Genomic DNA, 16,734 nt, shown 5'->3' on the forward strand with positions numbered 1-16,734 from the left:
CTAGCTGCGGCTTCTGACGGATGGGTTGCTCAGCCAACCACAACAGGTCGCGGTGGGGAGGAGCTCGACCAATCACCGGACGCCTCGAGTTGACGGACGGGCGTGGGGCGGAGCAGGGCGGGGCGAGCGCGGGCCCGGCCAAGTCCCCGCCGTCCGCTCCCGGCGCCCGCAGCCCGAGCCGCACCCGCCGCGGACGGAGCTCATGCGCGGGCCCAGCCGGCGCCCGTCCGCGCCCCCGCCCTGCCCCGGCCCCGGCCCCGGGGGCAGTCGCACCAGCAAGCGGTGAGTGCGGGCACGGGGTGGGGCGCGGGGCGCAGGTGATCGGTGCTTCCTTGCTCCTCTTGGCCCGGCAGCGTGCCTAAGCGTCCGGCTGCCCGCCTCTGTGGCCGGGCTCGCTCTGCCTGTGGCCGTCCTCCCAGCGAGGCGCCGCCCGGGCCTCCGGAGACTCAGCGCCCCGCGGCCATCACGCTCGGGCCTCGGGGCCACAAGGACACCCGCGTTGGGCCCCAGTCAGGGCCTTCTGTTCCCAGCTACCCCTCGCGTTCCTGCAGTCACCTGCTTCCCGCACCCTCAGCTATTTTGTTTTTTTCCCATTCTGTGAAAGCTCCCTGGCTCCTTGCGGAAGGTTTGTCTTAGTGGAGGGCAGGGTCCTTCTCCAGCTACCGTTCCCCCCCCCCCCTCCCCCGCTGCCGGGACCGCGCCTGGCATGCAGTAGGCGCTCAGTAAATAGTTGTAGGTTGCACCCACATGCCGGCGGGCCAGAGCCGGTTGTAGGCTGGCATTGGCCTGCCTGGGCACGCTGAGGCCGCCGTGGCAGGACCTGTTTTTTGGGGGGTGGCCTCAGCCCTCAGGCGCCTCCAGTTGAGGGTTTCTGCCTACCTAGCGACTTCTAATTTGGGTGCGTGGTTGGGAGAAGCTCTCAGCTGTCAGCCCTGCCTTGGGGGCCTCTCCCTACTTCCTCACACAGCCATTAAGTTCTGTTTGAGGAGGTTGCGGGGGTGGGGGGGGTGGGGGGGTGGGGGGGGTCCTCCCTTTTTGAGCTGGAGGTGCCACAGGTGATCGACTGGGCTACTGGCTGGCCTGCTTGCTCAATGCTGGAGAGGGGCCCTTGGGTCAGGCATCTGTTAGCAGTCTCAAGTGGCAAAGGCCTGGCTAAGTGTGCTTCTCATTGGCAGGTGGGGCAGGAGCTCCTGGATTGGCAGCCCCTGTAGAAGCGATGACAGAATACAAGCTTGTGGTGGTGGGCGCTGGAGGCGTGGGAAAGAGTGCCCTGACCATCCAGCTGATCCAAAACCACTTTGTGGACGAGTATGATCCCACGATTGAGGTGAGCTCTGGCTACCTGCCAGAGGTGGGCTCTGGCAGCGGTCATGGGTAAGAGTCGGGACAGGCCCAGACAGCCGGGTCTTAGAGGTGCACAGGTAGGCTGGCTCTGTGGATTCTCTGTCTGAGGAGAAGTGTGACCCCTAAGCTGTGTTCTTTTGCAGGACTCCTACCGGAAACAGGTAGTCATTGATGGGGAGACGTGTCTACTTGACATCTTAGACACAGCAGGTCAAGAAGAATATAGTGCCATGCGTGACCAGTACATGCGCACTGGGGAGGGCTTCCTCTGTGTGTTTGCCATCAACAACACCAAGTCCTTTGAAGATATCCATCAGTACAGGTGAGCTACCAATGGCTAGCCCATGAGCCTGTGGCGTACGTGAGGAAGGTTCTGTGTCACACTGAGGCTTTATGTCTTTTTTTGAATGTCCTGGACACAGTCATGCCTGCAGCCTGCTAGCTGGCTCATATACACCCCATCCCCCTCCAGGGAACAGATCAAGCGGGTGAAAGATTCAGATGATGTGCCAATGGTGCTGGTGGGCAACAAGTGTGACCTGGCCGCTCGCACTGTTGAGTCTCGGCAGGCCCAGGACCTTGCTCGCAGCTATGGCATCCCCTACATCGAAACATCAGCCAAGACCCGGCAGGTGAGCTTGTTCCCCTCGCCATAGCTAGGCAAGGATTCCCCGCACCCCAGCCCAGCCAGGAAGCAGAGCTCATCGCCCCTCTCCCTCAACACAGGGCAGCCGCTCTGGCTCTGGCTCCAGCTCCGGGACCCTCTGGGACCCCCTGGGACCCATGTGACCCAACGGCCCTCATGCTGTAAGTCTCCCAGACCGCAGGGCTGTGAGGGAGGCAAGGGCCAGGGTCTGGGCTTATGCCCTGCAGTTCTGGGTTCACATAGCTCCAGGGCAGGATGGGGTCCATGGAGAGAGCTGCCCTGAGCCAGGCCGGAGCGGTGACCCAGGGGCCTAGGTCTTCTTGTCCCCAGTGTCCTATGGATACTTGCTAGCTTTAAGCCCTTCAGTGTTGTTAGGTTATTCAGCTTTGAGACATACTGGGGGTCTGGGAGAGTCCTGAGTTAAGTGGCTCTGACTTTCAGTGATATTCAGGAGTGAACTTACTTAAGGAAAGTGGCCTGTGCCTTTTAAATGGCCAGAACCCAGCTCCCTATTTGTGTTGGTTCTGCAGCTGAGGAAGGGAGCTCCCAGGGTTGGGGTGTTCTCTAATCCAGGCAGGGAGTTTCTTACCCAGGCAGAGTCCTCTCTCCTCAGAGTCCTCTCTGATCCAGTCCCTCTATTCCCAGGGTGTGGAGGATGCCTTCTACACGCTAGTACGTGAGATTCGGCAGCATAAACTGCGGAAACTGAACCCGCCTGATGAGAGTGGTCCTGGCTGCATGAGGTGCAAGTGCGTGCTGTCCTGACACCAGGTGAGGCAGGGACCAGCAGGACATCTGGGGCAGCGACCTCAGCTAGCCAAATGAACTTCGTATCCACTCTGATGTCCCTGCTCCCCCAATTCTGCCAATCCCCCTGCCTGCAGTCAGTCATGTCCTTTGTGCCTGTCCCGGCACAGGCTCAGGACGAGGAGGTGCCGGATGCAGGGAGGAGGTGCTGACGGAAGGAAGGAAAGAGGAGGGAAGGAAGGAAACGATGCTGGAGCCAGGCCAGCCCAGGGATGGTGGACAGATGTGACCAAGACCTTCGCATGGACAATTTGAACAGACTGTCATGAACTGTCCCTGCTGCTACTGGCACCCAAGACCTCCACCCCTCTCAGTTCCCTCCAGGCACCTATGAGGGCACACGTTGAATCACAGTAAATTATTTGATGGTCTCGACTTGTCTCTGGCTGGAAGTAGGAGGTGTATTGCCTGTGGCCTCACAGAAGATACTGGGGACCTGGGATCCATCAGCTGCCTTGTTCCTGTTTCTTGGGGAGGCTGGCCTGGGACATTGGACTCTGCAGCCCTTCCCTTCTGCCTGCCCCAGCTGTCTGTGTTTCCTGCAGAAAGTCATAGGCAGCACAGGAATAGTCAGGTGATACAAAAAGTGACTTATTGTCCTTTAACGAATGGGAGGAGGGCTTTGAGAGTAAGAGGGCGTCCCTTGTTTCCAGCAGGAAACACATTTCCTGCATTCTGGGATCCATGAAATACAGCCCCAAGGATTACAGAGTATAAGACCTGCCCTGCCTCAGCATCCTGCAGCCCTCTGACCTGTGATGGAGAGATCCTAGGACTCTGGAAATAGGGCCCCAATGTTTTCTGTGTAGCCTCAGGCCTCTGTCCCACTGGTGCCTAGGGTCTGCTATCTTAAATCCCTTAGAGGGTAGAAACTACCTCTCTGGTTCCTTCCACCTCTCTGAGGTGTACAGATGTTCTCTAAGTCACCTGTATGGTCTTGAGAGGCACATACAGGACAGATAGCAGTTCACTGCTCCCAAAGGGCGCCATGCCTGAGCCTCGTTCTGGCTCATGGCTACTCATGGCTACAGGAGGGGCCATCCGCTTGTCCTGGACGAGGACAAGCATCCTGGGGCCCATAGTGGGTGCCCTTTACCCTCTCCAGACTCAAGTGGAATTGGGTGAAGTCCCCCTGTTTAGGGTGCTTAGAATGTCAGGGGGTTCCAAGAGACGTGACACAGAGCCTGCCGCTGAGCGGTTGGACAGTGGGTCACACACTTCTCTTCCACAGCAGGCAAATAATGTTCAGCTTCCCTTGTCCCTGTGTATTTGAGACTCCCGAGGTGTCATCTGAATCTTAATGACTCCTTTGGAGCCTTGTTGGTCATGGACCCAAGGTGGGTCAGAGATAAGGTCTGCTATGCCAGGAGTTGTCTTTGGCCCTGTTTGAGAATTGTAGCAGGTTGTATACATTCTGGGCTGTGATTGTAAGGGTGGACAGGAGCTTAGTGTTTCAGTTGGAAGCAGTAGGGTGGAAACATGGAGGCAGAGCTTCTGGGGCCTAGCCATGCCTGCCCTGGAAGGGACTCACACTGGAGCTAACCCGGGAAAGCCATACCAGAGGCCTGATGGCACTTCAGTATTTGCCCAGCCTGAAGCAGTAAGGCTTTAGGAAATTTTCAGCGGTACATAGCTGGACTCTGGGCTGGGCCCTGGAAAAGGTCGTTTGTTTTCAGTGTCCTGCCTGTGCCCGGGTCTCTCTTGTCGAGGCTGTTACATCTCAGGGTCAGAGAGATCTTGCCAGGAAAGCACTCAACTCTCCTCTGTGGTGTAGGGCATGGGCTTAGTACTTGGGACAGTCCCTTGTACCCTGCCCAGCTAACCACACCTGGCTGGCCCACTCAGGGCTAGAGAGGTTGACAGTGGGATTGGTGACAATGGGATTGGTTTGACTGTGGCCCTCAGTTAGCCAAGGTCTGTACTACCTACCTGAGGAGTGACTTCTGTGTACCTTGAGGACTGTTTTGTTTTGTTTTGGTAGTCAAGGCCACTACCTCATCCTCCAGGATATAGATATCCCAGAGCTTTAGAGGGGTTTGAGGGGGGCTACAGATACAGCTGGCATAAGAGGATGTCACCTGTTCAGGTTGGGACCAACCTTGGGTCCTCTGTAGAGATGTGATTCCATGACGTTGTTACCAGGCTTGTAGCCACCCTGAGATAAAGGGCCTACCAAGACTCAGAGTTTCTCTGGCTCTCTTGTCCTGGCTGAGTCTGCCAATGGTACTTGCACAAATTTTGGCCTGTGCTGCGTGTAGGACAGCAGGAGGGTCACTCTTAAAGTCTAGCTCATCTCTTGGATATGAGCTCTCCTGGGCCTTCTTGGGAGGCAGGGGAGTTCCTAGGACACTCACACCCCTGGGCTGGGCAACTGGCACCGTGGAGCAAGGAAGCCCCTGCCTGTTCTCACTTCATTGCTGTGATGGCAGGAGCCCTGGACAGTTGGTCTCCGCACTGTCCTCACGGAAGAACAGAGTTACTCAGGGTCTCCCACCCACAGTTGGCCGTAAAGCCCAGTGCCTCTGTGGATGAGACGGGTGCTTTCATTCACTGTACACTTTTTTATTTCATTTTCATAATAGACTAGGAGCCAAAAGGGAGTGGCTGGAACCCTAATTGTAGAGTCTTGAGAGCCTGTAGCCTACAAGTTGAGCTTATTCCGGAGTGGGGGAGCCGTACCTCGGAAACAGTGGCAGGTGTCCCGGGAGTCAGAGGCTTACCCACAGCTTTGGAGAAGGGAGGAAGTACACCCACACTCCCAGCCAGACTTGCTGCTCTACTGGCCTGGTTTCTGCAGGGCCAGCCAGGTAGCCTTCGAGGAAGGGCTGTGGTAGATGAGCTTTGAGCAGCCAAATTGGGCCCATGTAGCTGGTTAAGGGACAGGGATGGAGGTCTGTGGCTGCCCCTTTGGGCTCAGGATCAGGGGAGGACATGGATAGGTCATCTGGATTTTGGCTATAGATGGTGAGAACTACAGAATAATGAACAGGATGTATCACCTGTATCTGTTGAAGCACAGAGGGTTTTCTGCTGATAGGGACGCGAGGGGATCCTTTGACAGCCCTGAGACTATCTATAGCAGACAGACCAGTGGCTCAGAATAAGTAGGGAAGGGAAGGTGCTATGGCTAGAAATTGTTGTCACTAATTAGCATGGCTGTGACCCAGCCTAGCTATTTTGTACCGTGAGAGGCTATCTACTTACCTTGGATAGTGTCCTACTTATTAACTGGCTGTTGGAACAGTATCCAAAAGCATCTTCCTTATTGAGGACCATCATCATCAGGACAGAGATAACCTGGCCTGTGCCTAGGCAGTGGCTCCTGGTTTCAAGAATCAAAATCATTCTGGGAGGAGATCACCCAAGATGGCTGAGGTCCCCCAGGGACTACCAGAGGCCCCCGGGGAGCCGAGTGTATAGCCTGTGCACTTTGCCAGAGTTCTGGCCAGAGGACAGGGACCCCTGCTCTGGGCAGCCTTTGGAAGGAGGTCTGGAAAGTGGGTTGAAGAAGGGAACAGCCACCTTGGGAACTGCCTGCTGGTCTTGTTCTCTTATGGGCTTCAGGCCCCTGGAGACCTGGCTCTGCTAAGCTGGGCTAGTAACGTGACACTCTCAAGGTCTGGGCTTGAGGACCAGTAGCGTCCATGGGTATTTCAATAGCCTGCTATGTGCTTCTCCTGGGATGGCATACGGCAGCACTGCCAAGATCGTGAGGTAAACTGCATGAAGGAGTCTGGTCAGGGAAAACCAGGAGCTAGGACCCCCACCCCCTTTCCATCAGAAGCCCCAGCTCCTAGCTACACCTCAGTGATCCTCACTGCTGTGTCCTATGTACACAGTGACAGAGCTGACCTGCAGGTGAAGGTGGCAGACTAAATGGGGGGAGACTAGAGGTCAGATCCTAGAAACAGCAATACCATACAGTGTGACCTATGTCACAGGGCCCTGTGCGGGCCATAGGAGAGGTCACAGTACTAAGTAAAGCTGCTGTCTTAGAGAAACTGTCCATGCCCACTGGACGGTGGCATGACGGTCCCTGGCAAGGAAAGCCAGGCTGAGTTAGGACCAACCTGCAAGCCTCTTAGGACACTGCTGTTTCTGCACTTTGAGGGTTAACCATTTCAGGCATCTGGTGGATGAAGTTTGGTTTCATCCTGGTTGATTTATTTTGTGTGCACAGGGTTTCTGGTCCTTGGACTGTAGTCTCACAGATTTGAACCTGAGGGTAGACCCTTTTGGCCCCTGTGGTAGTCATCAGTTTGGTTCTAGAAGAAACTAGTGTCTTCCAAGGAGGAGCTGTACACTTGGTTCCATATGGCTGGAGTCTCCGCCCTCTACCTCCAACCCCCCTTCCTAGTCTCCCCTCAGGAGAACTTTCTTCTTACAGCAGTCAGTTCATGCCTTTTAGCCTTGCACCTTCACTTCACTTTAGAGGTCTTTGCTTACACGTGGAGGTTCAGGAGTCCCTAGTCCTGGCGTGGCTCTGTAGTCCCTCTCTGTAGGGTATGTCACGGAGAGTGCTGCTCACCATGCTTCAGTATTTGTTTGCCAATATCATTCTCCTTGGCTGCCTCTTTTAGGACTTGACGCCTAGTAATAACCATCACAGGAGTGTGACTGTTTCCTATAAGGAAGCATCTCTCCTCTGGCAGCATCACCCCTCCTTCTAGACCCCTACATTTTTCTCAGGATTCCCATCCCTCTGACATCCCCACTCACATGGGGGGACCCATGCTCCTGCCCTCTCTCTGTCTCTTCCTCCAGGCCTCCGGACTTTGGGGCTCCTGACACAGGATGTGGCTCTGGGTCCCTCTGCTGTGCCTCCTGAGAATGCTTGGCCTGCTGCGTGTGTACATCATACACTCTTTTCCCTTAATCAGTCTGGGAGAAACTCTGCTATCCATCCATCCATCCATCCATCCATCCATCCATCCATCCATCCATCCATCCATCCATCCATCTGTTTATTGACACACCATCTCACTGTGTAGTTCTGCCTGTCCTGGAAGCCACATGTCTATGTAGACCAGGCTGTTCCTAAACTCACAGAACTCCATCTGCCTCCTCCTCCTGAGTGCTAGGATTAGAGGCACGTACCATCCATCAAGCCTGGCTGGAGCTCAACTTTAATGTCGGCCTTCCAAAGAATCTGTTTCTCCTCCTTCTGCTTTTTTTTTTTTTTTTTGTCTGTTTTGTGTGTGTGTGTTCTTGTTTTATCTTCTATTTGTAAACCTTCTAAAATTCGGATACCCAGGGAGGCTGCAGGGTGGGGGCTGCCTTGGTCTATCTCTGTCTGTGTGGGGCTATCTCCACGACATTACCCACTCTGTGTCTGGTCCTGGGAGGGAAAGCCAGGCTGACCCAGTTTGTTCATGACATCTCTTGGGATTCTGCTGTCCCTGCTCTGGATCTTTCCAATCCTGACACTTAATGTTCTAAATGTCTTTTCCTTGAAAAGGTAGGGCTCAGTTCCTTATCCTAAATGTGGGATGGACTTGGGGGAAAGTTTTTCACAAAATGAGAAATATGGGCCTGGGAGGGATAGTAGGCAGAACTATAGTAGGTGTTGGTGGCACCCTGGCAGGACTCGTGTCCAGGACATGCAGTTGGCCATGTTCTTGTTTACCTCCCCAGTTAGTGAGAGACCTGGGCTCCTGGCTGGTCCTGTCTACTTATGCTGCTCCTGGCAGGGATACAAAGCTCTTGTGTTCCCTTTGGTTTGGGGCTTTCTGCAACTCTAGCTGAAGAGGCCATACCTCTCAGGAGCCTCAGCAGATCTGTGGAGAAGTGTGTAGGGAGAATAATAATCCTACGTGGCAGCCCTAGTGTGATCACGGGAGGACAGGAGTGTGGGAATGAGGGAGATCGTATTGGCCCTCAGGAGAGGTCAGTCCTGAAACTGGACTTTGCTTCCCACGGTTCAAGAGTAAATGAGTGCTCAGAGCTTTAAACTTCTGGTCCTCCCTTCCACCAGGTGGGAGCACTGCCTCTGAGCCCAAGCTTCATCCTTCCATCCTTCCTTCCTTCCTTCCTTCCTTCCTTCCTTCCTTCCTTCCTTCCTTCCTTCCTTCCTTCCTTTCTTTCTTTTTCAAGACAGGGTTTCTCTGTGTAGCGTTGGCTGTCCTGGAATTCTGTAGACCAGGCTGGCCTCGTGCTCAGAAATCTGCGTACCTCTGCCTCCCAAGTGCTGGGATTAAAGGAGTGCACCACCCCTGCCTGGCCAGGTTCTTCCTTATCTAGGTAACATTGCAGGAATGGCCGAAACCTGGAAACCAAGACCCATGTCCTCAGGGTTTAGACACTGTACTTCCCTTTCTTAGGAGCCATAGAAGTAATTCACACGCTGGCGGCAGCAGGGGAGGGATCTCCCCCCGGCTCAGGACTCACCCTCTGCTGTCTTGCTCTGGCTCTAGTTCTTAGCTATTTTCTCGTGTATCTGAACTTTTGAAGATAACCAGACAATAGTGGTGCATGCCTTTAATCCCAGCACTCAGGAGGTAGAGGCAGGCAGAATTTAAGGCCAGCCTGGTCTACAGAGTTCCAGGACAGCCAGGGCTACACAGAGAAACCCTGTCTCAAAAGACAAAGACAAAAAAAATGAACTTCTGAAAATTTTGCTAGAACATACAAATGATGGCATTGGCTAAATTGTTACTTCTTGGCATGGCCATAGGACATTGCATTGCTGTCTGGCTTAAGGGTGAGGTGACCAAGCTGGAAAAAAGCAGGAAAGGTGCAGACCCTGGCCAGGTCATGCTGAGGCCTCATGTCATGACATGGGGTTTCCCCTGGGCAACAGAATCCTGAGGTTCAGCTGGGTCTTAGAAGGCATCAGGCAGCAACTCTGAGCCGCATAAATGGTCTCAGGGATGGAGTCCTGCTCGCTGCCCCTCCCACCGGTTGTTACCATGCCCTTGTCCTTGCAGTCCTCTCGCCTCTGCTTACTGGGCGCTAGGACTGAGGTGTGTGCCGTCTGCTCAGCTGATATACACAGTTTTGGAAACAGTCTTTCTTTTGATTGATGTGCACTGAGTCTGTTTTCATGTAATATAATTATTGAGATGTTTGCTTTTATTGTCTTTTGTTCCTGCTGTCTGTCTCTAATTTTCTGGTTCCTTTTTGTCGTGGAAGAGTCTGGTCCCAGGGTCTATAGACAAGTTCCAAAGTACTGCAGAAACAAAGACTGATGAAGGATTGCAGAGGGTACAAGCTGTAGGGTACTCGCTAGAAGGGCGGTGCCGGGTGGCAGCAAGGCCATTGGCTCCCTGTGATCAGGGTCAAAGGCCAAGTATGCATAGTGGGTAGAAAGAGGTGACTTCATTTTGCTAGAATATGGTTTATATTAAGGCAAAGGCAAAGTCAGGTGTATCGCTGGAGCGGGGTGAAATATGCTGGGTGGTGGAGGGATTGATGCTTTTAAGTCCAGCACTCGGGAGGCAGAGGCAGATGAATCTCTTGAGTTTGAGGCTGTTCTGGTCTACAGAGTGAGTTCCATCCAGGGCAGCCAATGCCGCATAGATAAACCTGTCTCAAAAAAATTTTTTTATTTTTACTCTCTCTCTCTCTCTCTCTGTGTGTGTGTGTGTGTGTGTGTGTGAGAGAGAGAGAGAGAGAGAGAGTCTAGAGGACAGGTTTGGGAGAGCTGTTGGAACGGGGGGGGGGGGGGTGTGGGGTGTGGGGCGGCGGATTAAGCTCAGGTCATCAGGCCCGACGACAAGCAGTCTTACTGGCTCAGCCGCCTTGCTCAACCCTAACCTGTATCATTAAAAGAGGTTTATTTTATGTGTATGGATGTTTTGCCTGCATGTAAGTATGTGTAAGCATGTGTGCCTGTTGTCTGAGGAGGTCAGAAGAGGGCATTCGATTGCCCTGGAACTGGAGTTCCCGGCGGTCATGTGCTGCCATGCGGGTGCAGGTCTTCTGAAGAGCTGCCGGTGCTATCCACTGAGCCATCTCTCCAGCCCAGCAAAACTGTCTTCAGAGAGTTCTTCATATAAATATGTTAGCAGTTGTCCTAGGAATTGTATTCTTGCATCAGTCCTTCCAGCCAGTGGCTCCAAACTCAAGTCCATGTGGGTCGAAAACCGGAGCATACACATCGCACTTTAAAAATAGAATGAGGTATCTTTGGGGGCCAGAGAGATGGCTCATCTGTTAAAGCCTTGCTGTTCAAGTGGGAGGACTGGAGTTTGGATCTCCAGAAACTCACCTCAGTTACAGGCAGGCATGGCAATTCCCTGCAATTCCAGCCTCAGAAGGCAGGGACGGATTCACGATGCAAGATGTGACTAGCTATATCCAAGACCTCTGGGTTTGACTGAGAGGTCCCGCCTCCGGTGAGGGAGGCCAAAGGGCAATGGAAGATGATTCCTGACAGCCACCTCAGGCCTCCATATGCACATGCAACATGTACACACCCACCCATACACACACACACACACACACACACACACCCTACATGCACGTGTAACATGTACACACCCACCCATACACACACACACACACACACACACCCTACATGCACACACACATCCTACATGCACACATACACACACACATGCCCACAACACACCCATACACACACATTCATGCACACACACACCCTACATGCACACACACATCCTACATGCACACATACACACACACATGCCCACAACACACCCATACACACACATTCATGCACACACACACCCTACATGCACACACACACACATACACACTGGCACATCTCACCCATTTCTACATGCTACATGAAAATGAGGGAAAGTCCCTTTGGTAGGGATCCTCTGATCAAGACAATTAAAATGAGCAAAAATGGCTGAGGGCAGAGCTCAGTTGGTAGAGTTCTTGCCTAGCATGCATGAGGCTCTAGGTTCAATCCCTGTCAGCACAAAAGTGAGACTAGTATACACACTTTTTTTTTTTTTTTTTTTTTGGATTTTGGGGTTTGGTTTTTTTTCCGAGACAGGGTTTCTCTGTATTGCCCTGGCTGTCCTGGAACTCACTCAGTAGACTAGACTGGCCTCGAACTCAGAAATCCGCCTGCCCCTGCCTCCCAGAGTGCTGGGATTACAGGCGTGCGCCACCACTGCCCGGCTAGTATACCCACTCTTAATGCCAGTCCTGGAAGGTGTAGGCAGAAGGACCAAGAGTCCAAGGCCTGCCTGCTTTGGCAGCACATACACTAAATTTGGAAGCGTACAGAGAAGATTGGCATGGTTCCCGCACAAGGATTTGTGAAGCATTCATAAATTTTCTTTTTAAAAAGAGTTCAAGGTCATCCTTGGCTCCATAGTGACCTTGTGGCTTCGAGCCTAGGCCACACCCACACAAGACCCTATCTAAAAAGGAACATGACTGGGCGCCTCAAGGACATAGGGATAGGCAAGGCATGTATGGGGGCAGACTACGCACGTTACTCACTGTCCGTGCTGCGATGCCAGCTGGAGCTCGAGTGAGATATGGCTGTATATATGCTTTTATTATACTTGGGGGTAGCACATGGAGGCCAGAGGACGACTTAACGCCGATAGTTTCCTTCTTTTACCGTGTGGGTTCAGAGTATCAAACTCTCAGGGGGATCTCTGAGTTTGAGGACAGCCTGGTCTACAAAGTGAGCTCTAGGATAGCCAGAGCTACACAGAAAAACCCTGTCTCGGAAAAACCAAAAAAAAAAAAAAAAAAAAAAAAAACCAAAACCAAACCAAACCAAAAGACAGAGTATCAAACTCAGATTCTCTCTTTTGGCTGGGAATGGTATTACCCACTGAGCTCTCTTGCTCCCTCCCTTTCTTTCTTTTTTGAGACTTTATATCTGTGACCAGCCTAGAATTCACTACATATCCCAGGCTGGTCTTGTCCTCCCAAGTGCTGGGAAGGAACAGGTGTGTGCCGTAATGCTCAGCTCTTTCAAGATCGAAACTGTCAGCCAACTACTAAAGATCTACTTCAGTGGAATATCTGATAGGTTGGGAAGGTGAATTATAAAAAGATTTTATTTATTGTTTGCTCGTTTGATGTCACTGATTGCCTGCATGTGTATGTTGTGCCAAAGCATACTTGGTCCCCACAGAGGCCAGAAGAGGGTGACAGATCCCATGGAACTGGAGTTATGGGCAGTTGTGAACCATTGTGTGTGTTAGGAAGTGAACCCAGGTCCTGAAGAGCAATAAGTGCTCATAACCACTGAGCCATCACCCCAGCTCTGGGAAGGTGAATTCTTATGCCATTTGGGAGTCACAGAATGAGACAGATCCTGCATGCTGTGACCCAACAAGGATACAGAGAAATGGAAAGTGTATTTGCTGTGGGGAGAAAAAGAAACCAGACAAACCAGGAGTAAAAGAACTTACTAAATGTTGGTATATTTATGCCATGGGATACCTTACAGTTGTTGAAATGGATAAACATCTATTAACGTGGACAGATCTCACCCCAGACTTTATTATTCAGGGTAAGTAGCCTGCAGGACAACACAGCATCCATGAAAGCTTGTTTGAGCCAGGTGTGTCGGGAAGCAGATCTCTGTAGGTCTGAGGACAACCAGGTCTAATAGTGAGTTCCTTGGCAGGGCTATATAGAGAGGTCCTGCTCTCCTAGCCTCCCACTCCACAAAACCTCAAAGTAAATGAAGTAAAAACCACGCACACGTGTGCTGGGCCAGAGGGGCAGCTCAACTGGCACAGCACTCACTTGCTTTGTAAAGGCAAAGGCTGGGATTGATGGTGTTCCTGAGGGTGACATCAGAGCTATCGCCATGTTCATATGAACATGCATACATTTTATATATTTGAAATATGCAACAAAACTCATCTGTGTGCCTGCCCCCACACCAATTTTTTCCTAAGAAATAGTTTTGAGTCAGGATGTCCCCATGTATGTTGGGCTTGCTTTAACTTCAGAGATCTGTTTGCCTCTTGTTTCCCAGGGCTGAGATTAGAGGTGTGCATCAGCATGTTTGGGCAAATGCAGAAAAACTTAGGAACCTCCCATGGAGCTGGACATGCATGCTGGAGCACACCTTTAGTCCCAGCATTCAGGAGGCAGAGGATCGTGACAGTTGGGGGCCAGCCTGGTCTACATAGCAAGTTGAGGGATACTAGGGTATACAGAGAGATTCTGTCTCAAAGACAAAGAGAGGAGGAGGAGGGAAGAAAAGGGAGGAGGAAGAAAAGGAGGAAGAGGAAAAGAAAAAGAAAGAAGGGAAGGGAGGGAGGAGGAAGAAGAGGAGGAAGAAGGTGGCATCCTATGGGATAATGAGACTATGATTGATCTTTTATTTTTCCTATTTATTTATTTTATGTGAGTTCACTGTAGCTCTTTTCAGACACACCAGAAGAGGGCATCAGATCTCATTACAAATGGCCGTGAGCCATCATGTGGTTGCTGGGAATTGAACTCAGGACCTCTGGAAGAGCAGTCAGTGCTCTTAACCACTGAGGCATCTCTCCAGCCCCTTATTTTTCTTTTTATCAAAAGATTTAACTTTAACTTTTTAAAAAAAAATTTTAGACTTATTATTTTGTGTCTATGTGTTTTATATGCTTGTTATATAAGTCTGTATACCTCATACATGCTTGGTGCCTGAGGTCAGAAGAGGCCATGCAGTCCCCTGGGACTGGAGTTACAGATGGTTGTGACCCACCATCAAACCCGGATCTTCTGGAAGAAAAGAAAGAACTCTTACCCACTGAGCTATCTCTCTGGCCCTGAACTTTATTATTTTATTTTATTTTATTGTATTTTTTGGCTTTTTTGAGACAGGGTTTCTCTGTGTAGCCCTGGCTGTCCTATAACTCACTCTGTAGACCAGGCTGGCCTTGAACTCAGAAATCTGCCTGCCTCTGCCTCCCAAGTGCTGGGATCAAAGGCGTGTGCCACCACTGCCTGGCTAAGTCCTGAACTTTAAAAGACTTCTCTTATTTGTAAGTGTGTGTACGTGTGTGGGTGTAGGGGTCTGAGGCCAGACATGTCAGATTCCCTGAAGCAGTTCAGTTGTCTGACAGTGATGCTGGGAACCAACTTGAGTTCTCTAGAAAGTCAATAAGTACTTCTAACCACTGAGCTGTTTCTCTAGCTCCTTATTTTTGTGTGTGTGTGTGTGTGTGTGTGTGTGTGTGTGCAGGTGCCCTTGGAAATCAGAAGAAGGTATGGATACCTGAGCAAGTCCAGCCTGGTCTACAGAGTGAGTTCCAGGAGAGCCAGGGCCACTGGGGGGAAAGTTTTTGTTTTTGAAGATTTATTTTATTTGTGCATGTGAATACACTGTAGCTCTTTTCAGAGACACCAGAAAGAGCATACAGATGGTTGTGAGCAATCATGTGGTTGCTGGGAATTGAACTCAGGGCCTCTGGAAGTGCTCTTAACCTCTGAGCCATCTTTGTCCCACCCCCACCCCATTCCCCTCAAAGTTTTTTTTAAGAAAGCTGTCTTATTAGATGTTCAAAGGGTGATATCCCCGAAGTGCTGAGAGCAGATGTGTTCTGGTTTCTGGAAAGAATGCCTTTCTACATCTCCAGAATTCCACAGTATTCCATAGTAAATACCACTCAGCTCAGCCACGGTGGAAGAGCAAAGTGCTGCCCTGACCCCTGCGGACTGTTCGCCTGCCAGGCAGAGGATCCTCTGTGGTTTCTGGTAGACCGGGGCATGTCACATCATGAGTTATTTCTAGTATTCCCACTCCGGTGGTCAGCCAAGGTGGGTTTTCAGAGATAGACTTAGAAGTGCCCCAAACTGTTCTTGGCCTTTGCTGCTCCTGGACGGCCAGCTTATGTCCACTAGAGGGCGCCAGAGCCCTTCAGAGCTGGCCCTGCTCCTGAACTGACTTCATTAATAGTAAAGAGCACAGAAGCAGCACCTGTCTCATTTCTGAATTCTGCCTCTTTTGGTTTGTATGTTTTGTTTTTAAGTATTTATGTCTATTTGCATGTATGTTTGTGTGACAGAAAAGGGCATCAGATCCCATTTATAGATGGTTGTGAGCCACCATGTGGTTGCTGGGAATCAAACTCAGGTCCCCTGGAAGAACAACCAGTGTCCTTAACCCCTGGACCATCTCTCCAGGCCCTGGATTCTATCAGTTATATCTGCCCACACATGTCTACTTCCTCAAATTATGAGAATGTAATAGAATATATAAAATAAAAAAAACCAAACATTTATACACACATAATAAGAAAAAAATCCCATGAGACTTTGAGCATTGGAAATACGGCTCATCTGGCCCAAGATGTCCCATGAGCAGATGTAACCACAGGGCTCTGAGTATTGAGTATGAAAAAATGTGAACAATTATGTTCAATTTAATTTAAAAATTACTGATTACATTCTGAAAGGATATTTTGGACATACTGACTTAAAGATTAGTTTCACCTGTTTCTTTTTAATTCCTCTTGCTGGGCAGTGGTGGCACACGCCTTTAATCCCAGCACTTGGGAGGCAGAGGCAGGCGGATTTCTGAGTTCGAGGCCAGCCTGGTCTACAGAGTGAGTTCCAGGACAACCACGGCTACACAGAGAAACCCTGACTCGAAAAACAAAACAAAATACTCTTTAACATTAATTTAATTCTTTGTGTATGAATGTGTATGTATGTGGGCATGCCACAGCCTGAGGGGAGGTCAGAGGACAACTTAGGGGTGAGTTTTCTTCCCCCTTCAAGTGAGCTTCCAGAACAGAACTACCTGGCTAGACTTGACAACAAGTGACTTGACCAAGTGAGCCATCTGCTTCTTCCAAAGTCTTCTCTCAGAAAATTTTCCTGCTGTTAGGTCCTGTGACATCACATTTGCAGGCACACTGCATTTAAGACCATCCTGGTCGACAAACAAATGCTAGTAACAGCAATCAAAATGGCAGTATTTTCATCTAGACCACAGGATTGTAGACTGACACTAGTTTATGTGCTTTCAACTTGTCTATAATGAATGGCTTTTT

General features: G+C 50.9%; 1 protein-coding gene and 1 pseudogene across 3 annotated transcripts; both read left to right on the forward strand.

Annotated features, from left to right (window-relative positions):
- Hras (HRas proto-oncogene, GTPase) lies at nucleotides 1-3,172 on the forward strand. Of its 3 annotated transcripts, none has more exons than XM_052195854.1 (6): nucleotides 1-282; nucleotides 1,176-1,327; nucleotides 1,488-1,666; nucleotides 1,817-1,976; nucleotides 2,636-2,761; nucleotides 2,908-3,172. In XM_052195854.1, the coding sequence occupies exons 1-5, from the start codon at nucleotides 21-23 to the stop codon at nucleotides 2,753-2,755; spliced, it is 873 nt and encodes a 290-aa protein (XP_052051814.1). In that variant the 5' UTR covers nucleotides 1-20; the 3' UTR covers nucleotides 2,756-2,761; nucleotides 2,908-3,172. The 3 variants fall into 3 exon arrangements, with proteins under 3 accessions (XP_052051814.1, XP_052051807.1, XP_052051823.1); XM_052195863.1 differs by lacking the exon at nucleotides 2,908-3,172 and adding an exon at nucleotides 2,071-2,151 and having other exon boundaries at nucleotides 108-282; nucleotides 2,636-2,728; XM_052195847.1 differs by having other exon boundaries at nucleotides 2,636-3,172.
- An 8,789-nt stretch (nucleotides 3,173-11,961) lies between these two features.
- LOC127676641 (uncharacterized) lies at nucleotides 11,962-12,053 on the forward strand (annotated as a pseudogene).
- The last annotated feature ends 4,681 nt before the right edge of the window (nucleotides 12,054-16,734 follow it).

Source organism: Apodemus sylvaticus, chromosome 1 (genome assembly GCF_947179515.1).
Source record: "Apodemus sylvaticus chromosome 1, mApoSyl1.1, whole genome shotgun sequence".
In the NCBI taxonomy this organism is placed as follows: domain Eukaryota; kingdom Metazoa; phylum Chordata; class Mammalia; order Rodentia; family Muridae; genus Apodemus; species Apodemus sylvaticus.